Source organism: Larus michahellis, chromosome 9, assembly GCF_964199755.1.
Source record: "Larus michahellis chromosome 9, bLarMic1.1, whole genome shotgun sequence".
Lineage (NCBI taxonomy): Eukaryota > Metazoa > Chordata > Aves > Charadriiformes > Laridae > Larus > Larus michahellis.
The window spans coordinates 3,196,322-3,209,194 of NC_133904.1; the positions used below are offsets into that span (position 1 = coordinate 3,196,322).

Sequence of the window (12,873 nt, forward strand, 5' to 3'; positions counted from 1 at the left end):
GGGACTTCAGGTTGTCCTGGGCAAAGGGCATGGAATGTGTTTGACTTGAAGTGCTCACTAGTATTTGTAGTAAACAGAAACTTTCTTGTCTTCTTTGTTAATTTGTTTTATTTTGGTGCTAATGCTTTATAACAACCCGGAAGAGGAACAACCATGTTAGTGCTAAGTAAATTTTGTTCTTGAAATCAGTCAGTCAGACTGTAGTAGTTATACTTGGGGCAGTATCTTATCTTAAGAATGACCAGACAGTGGCTTGAATGCTTGCGGGGGGGGATGGGGGGTGGGGGGTTGGGTGGTGTTGGTTATTTTTATTTTAATTATAATCTTATTTTGTAAACAAACTCATGGTTGCTGCTGCATTGTTTCAATTTTTTTACTTTCTAGAGTAAAACCATGAGAATTACATTCATTAACTCTGAGAAACATACAACGCTAAAATGAAACCATGTTTAGATGCCTCCTAGAGTTCTTGAAAAGATGTGACATTTTGATCAAATAAACCAGGCAACAGAATCAAAGACAAGCAGTGCTTTAGTACAGTATTTAAAATGAAATGTTGCAAATTATCCCCTTAATTTCATCCTGTAGAGCATCACTTCAATGTTTATACTGTAAAAGTAAGCCAAACATTTTTGTCACTTTTTTGTGGTAAAATGTTCACTGTTAATTGGAATATACTTGATAAGAGGCCTTTTAATTACTCTGGATATTCAATTTATTCTGTTTTGCACACTATTAAATACCATAATTGTCTTTTTCTGTCATTGTCCTGTTGTGATAGGGGGACTTTCAGACTTCGGCAATAACACATCATTCAAAGAAGAAGCCAGGCAAGGGAAAACTTGCCTTCAAGATATACAAGAACAAAAAGAGGACAAGAGAGAGAGTGACTCCAGTTCTCGTATGTATCTTGTGAATACAGATATCTAGTTCATTGTGGATAAATAGGGATTTCAGCAAAAGCTAAGTGGGGCAGCTGATTTTTTTTTTTTACAGTGAGCGTATGTGATAATGCCAGTCTGTGCCCGTGCTGTAAGTTCTTTTCTCTAAATATCATTTTCTGGATGGCTAATAGTTTAACTCTTAAAATTACAATTCTTTTTTCCTTCCTCTGTTTCAAATAAGTGATAATGGTAATACAAAGGCTTAATGATAATTACAGCTTAATGTTTTTGTGTTTTTAAAAAAATTAAATTGCTTTATAGGCATAATCTACAGGAAAGCCTTTTCTACCAGTCTGTTTTCTTTATAAATCCCATAAGAGGAGAAGAGCTGAATATTCTCAGGTCTGTGAGAGAAGTCTAAATTACTCAGCTCCCTGGAATTCTCAAAATTTAGGAGGTGCATCAGAAATGAGAACGGCTTTGGATTGTCTGAGGACCTTTTTTTTTTTTATCAGGTTTTACATCTGCTGCTCATGATTCCCTTAGCTGTTGTTGAGCAGCATGGACTTTATGGAAGCATATAGCAGATCAGATTGTGTAGTAAAAAAGTATAAGTACTATAGATTCCCATATACATTCATTGAAAACACTCTTCATAATAAATGTTCTCCTAATAATATCATTATTTAAATTCTTCAGTGTGCTTCTCCCTAGTATTTGAGTTAACTATCCCCTTGTCAATTGGAAGTGGTATAAAAGTATGAGAAAACATGGAAACAGAAGAGTTACTTCAATGCTTTCTTTTCATCACAGTCTTCCTTCCAGCATTAGTATTTTCTCTTCAGTTTGCTTGAAAACTTGTGTAAGTGTTACCCATGGTGATAAGAACATACCTGTAAGATGGCAGGCAGGTTACTTAGGTTTAATGAAACTTTTGAGGACACAGAAAACGTGAATTCTGCTGAAAGCTTCTATTATTTTTAGGCATAATTAAGACAAGTTTGTGGGTCTCTATAGTAATATTATGTGCTGAAAGTGTTCTGCACTTTTTAATACAACTTGAGAATATTAACTTGCTTGAATTCCTTTAGAGAAGTAATTGTCTGTTCCGGGTAGCTACCTGACAACAGAATTTGTCTCTCATATCTAAAAGAGGTGAATATAAATACTGCAACATGTGCTTGATTTCTCTTGTGTGGTTGTGGGGGTGATGAGATCTGTACAAAGGCAGGATCATTGGCCCCGAGCTCTTGCAAAGGCAGGAGAAAATACTCTTATGTCTGTTCTTTGCAATTGAACAAGGGTGCTCCTAGTCTCCACAACCACCACAAATTTTGGTACACAAGTACTGGTTACTTGGACTCTGTGTACAGGAGCTTATGGAACTTCCAGTTATAAAAGTAATTCTGGGAATTAAATATCCATAGTGCAGTTCTTCCAGCTTGGAAAACCTCTGTCCAAGTAGATATCAGCCTATGCATCGTGGGATATGTACAACATGCTGCCACTTAATCCTGCATAAAGCATGTAATAGGTAATGGAAACTTGAGATTTAAATGAAGTTGCTTTGATTCTAAAGAGCTGTCTGTCCTTTTCTATGTACAGTGTCTGAAGTGGAGAGCACAAAAGGGAGCGGTGACTGCCTACCTAAACTAAATTATCAGAACGCAAGTAATGAGAAAGCCACTTCGAGCATAGTGCGGCTCAATGGTACAGTTGACAGTACCGTAGCAGAAGCTAGCACGGGTGAGTGGAAGAGAGATTAGATTTTGATTCTTGTGCAGTTTATCTATGTATATTCCATTTCTAATAAAAGCTCTAAGTAGTGTGCCTGAGTTCTGTTGTCCACAAAACATATGGTATTTTAGTATTTTATTGGTGTAATGGCAGTGGCCAATGAAATTTGTGGGGACAACTGTGGGAGTGAGTTTGAGTTAAAGGCTGCATGTGCTGTGTCAGGGAGATGCACCTGAATATTCTGCGTTTCCAGGTTTTTTTCTTGTTTGCTTTTTTTTGCTATGGTTAACATCTGCTTACAAAAACCCAGGTCTTGTTTTTTTCTTATGACCTCCAGTAACTAAAATTCCTTCAGGTTTCTATGCAATACTACTAAAATAAACTTTCAGGCATTTTCACAACTCTTTAGTAATGTCAAATAACTCTTTGGTTATTACAGTACTGTCAGTTGTGCTTGAAATACTGTAATATCATACTTTAAGGTCTACATCTTTATGTTCTGTCAAAACAATGCAGATTTCACTGACAATAACTCATTTTGTTGGCTCTATTTCTAATTCATCGGGTTAGAAAAGATTGCTCTTTCTTGCCATTCCCTAGATACCTTTGCTGCCCCGAGCTTTCAAACCTCTTAATAATGGAGTATGTCTCCAAAGAAGAAATCTAAATGCATCTGAGACTTTTCCTGATGGTGTCTGTCAAAGTACTTTTGAGTTGTGCGACTTGACTACCTTTTAAATATTTTGTTGTCTGACTCTTCCTAAAAGTTAATGACCATGGTCAGCTCAACTTTTCAACCAATAGCACAATACATAGTGAATTCCATCTCCGTGTTGCAAACTGTTTGAAAGATGAGACAAACTTGCATTGTTTCGTAATTTTGTGTAGTTTTCTTGCATAGCAAGAAATAAAGCACCTTGTTTCATCTGTTTTTCAGAGAGTTCTGTAGGATTGCTGTTTACATCATCTTTTGAGGGTACCAGTGAAGCGGAAGTTATAAAAAGTAAATCCTTAAGAAAGAGACATAAAAGCGCAGTAGAACCTGCCGTAAGGGAGATATCATGGGAAAGCAGGAACCGTAATCTGAGTGGCGATGGCTTAGTAGGACTCATGATAAATAGAATAAATCAGGAAGCAAACCCTGGAGAAATTGTTGAAAAACTAGGAGCTGATGCCAAAATCCTATCGAGCGCATTGCAGAAAAGCATGAGGCCAAAAACTCTTAATATCAGAAATTCCTCTTTAGAATCTAAGAGAGAAAGCCTGGAGAAAGAATCTAGTGATGAAGATGCAGCTTTTGATTGCAGTTTTACAGATAAAACAGAGTCTCCTGTTATTTTTGATCTGGAAGACTTGGATGCGGAACCTGAAACATCTACAGCAGTGAAACCCTCCAGTGAAAAATCTAGAAGGCTGCAAAGAAAGAGCAGCTTTCCAGTAAAGCCAGTTGAAAAGACAGATGTTGAAACTGGATTTGATCCATTGTCTCTGCTGGTTGCCGAGACAGAACAGCAGAAAGAGGATGAGGACGATGATGATGATAGAAGTGTCTCTACTCCGTCTGCAAGACGAGATTTAGCTGAAGAAATAGTCATGTACATGAACAATATGAGCAGCCCTTTGTCAAGTCGTGCCCCAAGCATTGAGTTGCAAAAACCCTGGGATGACAGAAACGCTAATAAAAAGAGCCCAACAGTAATCCAACCTTGTAGGAGGTCCAGCCTTCCTCCAAACTCCCCAAGGCCATTGAGTCTTACCAAATCCAAGAGTTATCACGCAAAAAATGAAGAAAGGCCAAGAGACAGGCTTTGGTCCTCCCCAGCTTATTCCCCACACAGTCCAGCAAAGGAACAGCCACAGGATGCAACTAGTGCATTAACACTTGTGTCTTCACCGTCATTCAACTTGGATACTCTGCTAACACCTAAATTTGATGTTCTAAAAAGCAGCATGTTTTCTGCTGGAAAGGGGGTTGCAGAGAAAGCTAGCAAATGGTACTCAAAATTTACAATGTATGCTGCATCCTCAAAGGTAAACTTTTAGAATTCTTTTTTTTTCCCCCCCTCACATAAAACCCGAGTTCCTAAAAATTAAGGAAAAAGCTTTATAAAGATTTAATCGCTGACTCCTATGTGATGAATCCCCCATTTGAATGACGTGCATCATGGTAGACTATGTGCATTAAGTTGCTTTAATCATGTTTGAGTTGCTAGGACCCTAATTTTATTGTCCTGAATCAAACAAAATTTTGGTCTAGCATGAGTTCAGAGTGTATTTAATGGGAAGACCTAAGTATACTGTAGTGTGTTGACAGGGTAGAGAAGACTGCTCTGCCTCCCCTAAAGAAAAAATACTTAAATAATAATGTTTTTAAGTCTTTACTGCTTTTATGAAAAAAGGAAAGTCTGCTTATATTGATTACCAAAATGATTTAGAGCTAACTTTGAACTAAGGTCATTTGGTTATAATGTTCTTTGTTGCTACCGATTCCACCCAAAACTCATTTCATTCCCACTCCTTGGGAATGAAAGTAGACACAATTAGTCTAGTATTGGTTTTAAGTACATTAGGACAATACACCAACAACAAATTAACTAAAGCATTAATGATGCCTTACCTATCCCAATGTATTCTTATGGCTGATGATATATGGCAATGGTGGGAAAAAGCTATAGGATTAAAATGTTTAAGTTTTCATTTATATGTTATTAGAAGAATCTTTAAAAAGAATCCCCATGTGGGTGTTTAACCCTGAGAGAAGCTTGCCTTGTTTCACATCGGTTCTGAATACGGATCTGAGCCAAATGATTTTCCAAGGAGGGAGGGTCCTGCCTTGAATTTACTGAGACAAAGGTGGCTGCCTCTTATTTTGAGAAATACTTTTCGTTTTCTTTTCTCAGTGGAATTTGTTTTCTTCTCTCAGGATCAAAATTCAGACCGAGCAAGTGTTTCATCTCTTGGAGCTCTGGACTCAGAATCTACTTCTCTAACTGATGAAGATGTCTGCAATGATTTTGAAAGTGCTTCTCCTCAGGAGAATACTGCATCAGAAATTAAGGGAATTGGCCTCAGCAGGACAAGCCTAGAAAGCTCAGCTTCCCACGATGGCTCAGCAAAACATTTTGACCAGTGTGGTAAGAGGCAGCTTTTGCATTTCATTCATCAATCGGAACACAAATATTCTAGTTCTAAAAGTAGTTCTTCTATAATTCTCAGTTTGGGATCATCCTAGGCATTAGTCTTTTTTGCGGAACAACTAAATTTTTCTTTTCCTACCTGCAAACTATAACTCATACAGATATGCCTGTACCTGTAGACAGTTTTATTGTAGACCCTTGTTTTGGGTGTTCGTTCTTGTGGAATAACTTGCATTGTAACATCCTGTCCCTGAATGTGTTTCTGGATGCTGCAGCTATGCAAATAAGAGACCCTTTGGGTCCTTCAGTATTCATGTCATCATCTTATTTGTCTAAGCTGTACAGCTCCAGAAAACATCTGTAAAAACTTTCAAATGGTAACTTTATTAGTCTAGTTCTGTTTTCTAAAAGTAGTAAATATCCTTTTTTGAAAATTGTTATAATTTTCTATAAGCCACTGTTGAAGCTGATTACTAGACACTTTGTACTATTTTTTTTCCTAACCTGTGCTGGATAATTGATAGTGACCATTACATCGATTTCTGTACCATTGCCATTGTGAGCACAGGTTGTTAAGCTGAATCAGGATGAAAGGAAGATCTGTCTACTTAGATCCCTCCACTTAGCACCTAGAAGAGCAAGCCCAGATTTGGCTCCCCAGTTTGTGGGATGTGGAGGAACTGGAGAGGGGCAGTGTAGGAGATTGGGGCATCCTAAGGCTGAGGGGGAGCCTCAGGGTTTAGTGTGGCGAAGAGAAGGGTCAGAGATACCTGCAGCCACAAGCAGCAGCTCTTATCCTTCCTACTTTTTATCTGGACAGAAAGTGTGGGTATGAATTACTTAATCTGTGAAATTTGTTTCCAAGCTACCAACTGTTGTAAAAGAAGAAAACTGAACATATGGAAATTCTATGTTGGTAGATTTTATTTTTGCCGTTGTTGGTGCTGGGCAGATGGTAGCCTCACACTCCATCTTCACGTTCCATTCTGTCTTGAGTGTATCTGATCACACATGATATAACTGCAGTATTGGTTGACCGAAAAACAGTTTATTAAAAGCGCATATTCTGAATAATGCTTTGGGTTTCTTCTGTTAATAGGTTCTCTTTCCAAGTTCCCTTTACCTGACAAATCAGAGTTGATATCTTCTTGCAGTACAAGTAGTACCAGTGTGTTTCAGAACTACGCTATGGAGGTACAGTATGATTTATTGATTTTAATTGATACACTAAAAGCATATGTCTTTAAATATAAATGCTATCTGAATCTCTGTTTAAAGTTCAAAGCTTAAAACTAATCCACTGAAGACAGATAAATATTTCTCTGACAGAGTAGGTTTCTTTTCAGATCCTGCTTTAGAAGTGTCCTTATTGCAGTCACATCTTTTGGCCCTTAAGACTGCAATTCTCAAGATTTTGATAACAGGATGCCATTGATTTCTGGCATCTGAATCCCTTGCACAGCTAAATTTGTTTAAAGTGAAAATACCAAGTCTTAAATTGCACTGTGCATTTAAATATACAGAATAGATAACTAGCTATTTCTTGTTGTAGCCTCTCGTAAAATTATTTTGCGTTTTACTCTTAGACGGGTTTTGGGTATGTGGCTGAACTCTGTGCAAGTGGTGAGCAATATTCATCTAAGGGCAAAGATTTTGGCTGTAGTTTTAACTGCTTTGTAGAAGAAGAATAGTTTTGGGAATGTAATAGCCGGGTTCTGTTATCTGCTGTATGCAGGTCCTCATCTCAAGCTGTTCACGATGTCGAACTTGTGACTGTTTAGTTCATGATGAAGAAATCATGGCAGGTTGGACAGCAGATGATTCAAATCTCAATACCACATGTCCATTCTGTGGAAATTTATTTCTGCCTTTTTTAAGCATAGAAATCCGAGATCTTCGGCGACCTGGACGGTAATAACATTATTTAAATTTTCCTCAATTTTGAATGGTCATAATTGTGAAGTAGTTTTTGTTTGTGTTTAGATAATATGAAGCTTTTGCTTTCCCTGCAGTTATTTCCTGAAGTCCAGCCCTTCTACAGAAAACATGCAGTTCCCATCACTTTTTTCAAATCAGAGCGGGAAGTCCGGTAACACCACAGCTACGGTCGGCCTTACTACGTCTCTAATGTCCGTTCAAGAGGATTTAAATTCAAATAGGTAAACCTGCATTTTCTGCACAGAAAGAAATTACTTGGGTTCTCTGAGGATGTGCATGTATTCCTCACCAACAGAAATAAATTTCATAAGATACTGTCTGAAGGGGAGGAATTGATTTGAGAGAGGATCTCCTTGCTGCATCTCCCTTATCTCTGGGTTGGCCACGTCATGCGTTTTCAGCGTGATGTTTACTGTTTCATCCCTAATATAAAAATTCACGTAGGCATCTGTAATTCTGCAAATTCTGTGAACTCTTGGGATGTTTGCGTTCATTATCAGTGCAAGGGGGAATAAAACTTGCACTGTGGCATGAATGAGTGTGGTGGCTGACAACTAGAATTTGAGGTGTCGGGTAGATTATTTCCAGTTTATTTCTGTCTGCGTGTGTACAGGTTTGCACAATCAGAGTAAAACAAAAAGCTGAGATTCTTAACTTTTTTTTTTCTTCCCCCTCCCTAGCAAATCTAAGCAGCATGACAATATTTGTGCCAGAAGTATCCAGATCCCCTCAGGAAGAAGACAAAATACCTGTGGGTCAGAATGTACAAGTCACCCTGTAGCAAGGAGTATCAGTACTTTTGGTCCGTTGGAAGAAGACGAGAAGGAAAACCAGAAGATCAGCCATATCATTCCTACTGGTAGCCTACCTGCTACTTTGCAAGGACCAACAGTGTGTATTTTTTCTACCTTAAATATTGTTTTAAGTGAGTGATAGATGAGAGAAATGTGAAACAGCATTAATTAGGAGAACAGAACTAACCATCCCAAATGACAAGGAATACTAGGTTTTATTATTGAAAACTAATATTAGTTGTAGCTTTTAGGTGGTGTTGTGTCTCATAGGGAACCAAAAGCATTCATAAGACTTTGAAAATAGTTACATTCCAACTAATGGTTGGTTTTGGTTTTTTACCCCAGGATTCCTTGGGCCTGGAATGGCGCTTACCTAGTCCTGATCCTATAACAGTTCCTTATCTCAGTCCTCTGGTGGTGTGGAAAGAGCTTGAGAGCTTACTTGAAAACGAAGGGGATCATGCAATAACAGTGGCTGACTTTGTAGATCATCATCCTATTGTGTTCTGGAATTTGGTGTGGTATTTCAGACGCTTGGACTTGCCCAGCAACTTACCAGGATTAATCCTTTCTTCTGAGCACTGTAATAAAAACTCCAAGGTATGGAATCAGATAAGAAATACTGATATGTGAGGAATGCTTGCTTTTCCATATAGGAAATCATTAGATAATTCAGTAACTCCTAGAAATGTGTCTTATAATACAGTGGGCCCAGTCCTGAATTGGTAAAGAATGTGTCAACTGAAGGAAAATATGCATAACTCCGGAACTTGGGCTCAGCGGTACTTGTGTGGGATAAGTGTTTACCTCTTACTAGTCATGCTGTAATTTGTGATGCTCAGTTACAAAGAAGATAAGTTCTAGTTGGTTTTATTGCAGTTTGATGACTTGTTAAGCAGTAGAAGGAGGAAGTTATGATTTAGCACTGTAGGAAGATAAGCGAAATACTCATTTGCTATGTCACTGACATCCTGTTCAGATTTAGCTTTCCCTGGTTTTGCAGCAGTTTTAATATTAAAGCTTTTTACCATGAGGCCTATAGATTTAAAGATATGTTTTTAATTTTACTTTTAATGTTCTCTGTCATGGCTTTGTGATAAAATATTTTTGTATGCATTCTCCTGTTCAGATTCCACGAAATTGTATGTCAGAGGACAGTAAATATGTTCTTATTCAGATGCTGTGGGACAATATGAAATTGCATCAGGATCCAAGGCAGCCTCTGTATATTTTGTGGAATGCTCAGAGTAAGCTTTGTTTCTTGTGCTTTTTGGTGTGTGATTGTGTTGTGTTTTGTTTTTAAACAGTTTTAATTTTGAGCAACTGTGTTTTGAAAAAAGATGTCTTTGTGGATAGTTCACACAAGATACATAAATGATTTTTGATCATACTGCTTTTTGTCTTGCAGGTCAAAATCGCACTCTTTTGTTTGAGAGTGAGTGTTAAGTTTGGTGTTGCTATTTTAAGTTTGTGTGACTTGTTTTGGGAGGGAGGGTGGTTGTATGCTTAGCAGTAAAATGCTTGAACAAGTTTAGTTTTCCAGCATATCTGTTTCAAATCATTGAACAGTGGCTTTTTCTTCATTGGGAAGGGAGGAATAAGAGGGAATGTGTTTCAGTGGTACACTGAACTTACATTAACAGTTCATCCACTTAGTTTGTTTTCTTATTTTTAGAATTTGCTTACTAAGAATTTTGTTGCCAGTGTTGGATCATATGCCTGAAAATACCTCATGACCCATTACAGTTGTTTTCTCCTACGTGCTTTTTGTGTTTCTTACATTGATATTATTTTGAGTTCATGTTTATTGTTCTTCCTTCACTACATATATGTCAATGTTTTCAGTTTGTGTAGCCTCCCACCTTTTTTTAAGAACTTTCTACTTGCTACACAAAGAATATGTTTATTCTTACAGCACTTCTAATGTTTTTCAGCCCAGAAGTACCCAATGGTTCATTTATTGCAAAAAGATGATGACTCTTTTAATCAGGAGCTCTTGAGAAGTATGGTGAAAAGCATTAAGATGAATGATGTGTACGGACCAATGAGTCAAATATTGGAGAGACTGAACAAATGGCCACATATTAAAAGACAGCGGTAAGATTACAAACGTGCCTAACTGGAGCAAAGTTGGACAACAGTAAGGCTATTGTAATATGAATTATATTTTCATAGTGTGTTCTTTAAAAAAAGAAAAGCACTATTTTTCAGCAGCGTTCTCAAGTTTATCATTCAGTCCGGTAAATATTCTTCTTTTTTGTGATAACTTCTGCAAACTTTTTTTAGGAAAAGAACTGGAGAAACTATTTTTCAGGTTTCCTCTCCCTCTTACAGCCACCTCTTTTCTTACCTCTGAAATCAAGTAGGGAGTATGTATATGTGTGCATATTTTGTTATTAAGTGTTATTTATATATTAGCGGGGTTTTTTTAAAATAAAAAAAAAAAACCTTACACTTGTTCCTAGGGTGCATGGGTGGGTTTTTTTGTTTGTTTATAAGTTTCCAGTAGAGAACAGAAAAGGAGCTAAGAGAGGTTAAGTCTCATATATAGGAAGGGGTTTTTGCCATTAGCAGTTGACTCAGTGAAAATTATTTCCTATGGATTTATATTTCTTGCCTGGATTTTACTGATGATTTTTTTTTTTTATTTATAATGGGATATATAACAATCTTCTCAACAGCTGGAGCATTGACAAGGTGTTTATTTGCTTGGCTGCCTACTTTTTCAAGATAATGTAGAAGTGCAGAAGAGCAAGCTCCTTACCTGTTTGTCACATTTGGTGGGATTTGATTGAGTGCCTCAAGCGTGTGCACTTGGTGCAACTTCTGCACATCAGTGGGCGTCTTAAGGACCTACCGCGAGTGATGTCCCTATGGGGGGAGTCCAGGGCATTCTCCAGAGGTCGGAAGTGATGTTTTGGAGGTGGCAATCAGGAGCTATGTTCAGAATTCCACTTTTCTTCAGTCTGTTTTTAATTTAGATTGTTTTGTGGTATATTATTGCAGTACATAAACTGACATTTCTTTTTACAATTTCAGGAGCCTTTACAGAGAAATACTGTTTCTTTCGCTTGTTGCCCTAGGAAGAGATAACATTGATATAGGTAGGTTTTATCAATTAATCAAATAAGCATAGATGATGAATATACGCAAACTAATTTTTCAGCTTTCAAAAAAAAATAATTTGTAGATTAGATGCATGCCGTTCTATGGTAAGAGCTGAATAAAAAGGACTTTACAGTTATTTTCTAGTATGCTGATAAGGATACTAGCTGTCATTATATTTGGGTTGTGGTTTTGAGCATGGCAAATTGAAGTTGGTTTTTCTATTTCTGCAGATGCTTTTGACAGAGAGTACAAACTGGCCTATGATCGTCTCACCGCCAATCAAGTGAAAAATACTCATAATTGTGATAGACCACCAAGTACTGGAGTGATGGAATGCAGAAAGATTTTTGGAGAACCGTATCTTTAAAAATGCCTAGATTAAGAGGTGAAATCTGTGATGTGTACCTGTGTAAAGTAACCACTTCAGTCACAAGGAACATCTCAGTCTTCAGCGTTCAAAAACGTATGGACGAAGGTACCGTGGCAGAAGGCCTTGGAAAAATTAGGCCTATCTGCAGCTGTGGAAAAGGACAGAGTGAAAAATGGGCCAAATATTATTTCCCTGTCCCTTATCCTTTCTGCAAATCAACGTGTAGAAAGGAAGATTCTAAATGAAATCAGTTCTTTAACTTGGGACAAGGTATTACAGCTCCCTTCTTAAAAAAAAAAAAAAAAAAAAAAGAGAGAGAGAAAGAAAAAGAAAAAAGCCAAAACAAAACCAGGTGGACAGAAACAATGCACTGAAACTAATGTGAGCGAAGTAAATTCTTCAAAATCTATTGTTTACATAGAATATTCATGATGTTATGAAGAGCATACAAAGTTGTATTATACATATTTTAAATTGTTTATAGTAAGTTGATATTTTTTTAATTTTTTTAAATTACTGGAGTGAATTTTAAATGGACTTGCTGCATAAGCAATACAGTACTTATTTTTTTGCAGTACACTGCTATTTATAGTAACTTGTCCAGTTACTTTTTGAAGAGTGATTTGTTTTTAAAGCAGAATAGAAAATGTTAACCTTCACCTCGGCAGTGCTTTAGATTCAGGATTTCTCTCATGCACACATGGAAAACATGTTACCGCAGCAATCAGAAGGAAGGTATGGGTAAACTTCTGTACATCACTACTAACGAACGCTGATGTCTCTGTAAAACACTTCCGTAGAATTCTCCTTCTCTTCTTCTCCTCTTCACTCCCCGCTCCCTGGTAAAGAGAAAGCACATTGAAGAGTCCTACAGGTTCTGCTGTGGAATCAGTCCGTCTCAGCTG

At 37.3% G+C, this 12,873-nt stretch overlaps 1 protein-coding gene across 10 annotated transcripts in view; it reads left to right on the forward strand.

Moving 5' to 3' along the window:
• Window positions 1-12,257, forward strand: part of DENND4A (DENN domain containing 4A) — a 51,870-nt gene extending 39,613 nt beyond the window's left edge. For 5 of the 10 annotated variants that reach the window (XM_074601362.1, XM_074601369.1, XM_074601368.1 and 2 more), the window contains 15 exons: window positions 782-901; window positions 997-1,032; window positions 2,490-2,630; window positions 3,559-4,652; window positions 5,545-5,755; window positions 6,858-6,952; window positions 7,494-7,669; window positions 7,771-7,917; window positions 8,377-8,587; window positions 8,836-9,090; window positions 9,620-9,737; window positions 9,899-9,925; window positions 10,425-10,587; window positions 11,530-11,594; window positions 11,829-12,257. In XM_074601362.1, coding sequence (XP_074457463.1) covers window positions 782-901; window positions 997-1,032; window positions 2,490-2,630; window positions 3,559-4,652; window positions 5,545-5,755; window positions 6,858-6,952; window positions 7,494-7,669; window positions 7,771-7,917; window positions 8,377-8,587; window positions 8,836-9,090; window positions 9,620-9,737; window positions 9,899-9,925; window positions 10,425-10,587; window positions 11,530-11,594; window positions 11,829-11,965 — 2,996 coding nt within the window. In that variant the 3' untranslated portion in view covers window positions 11,966-12,257. The remainder of the gene's footprint in view (window positions 1-781; window positions 902-996; window positions 1,033-2,489; window positions 2,631-3,558; window positions 4,653-5,544; window positions 5,756-6,857; window positions 6,953-7,493; window positions 7,670-7,770; window positions 7,918-8,376; window positions 8,588-8,835; window positions 9,091-9,619; window positions 9,738-9,898; window positions 9,926-10,424; window positions 10,588-11,529; window positions 11,595-11,828) is intronic. The other 5 variants (XM_074601370.1, XM_074601365.1, XM_074601371.1 and 2 more) reach the window with 3 other exon arrangements.
• Window positions 12,258-12,873: the final 616 nt, after the last annotated feature.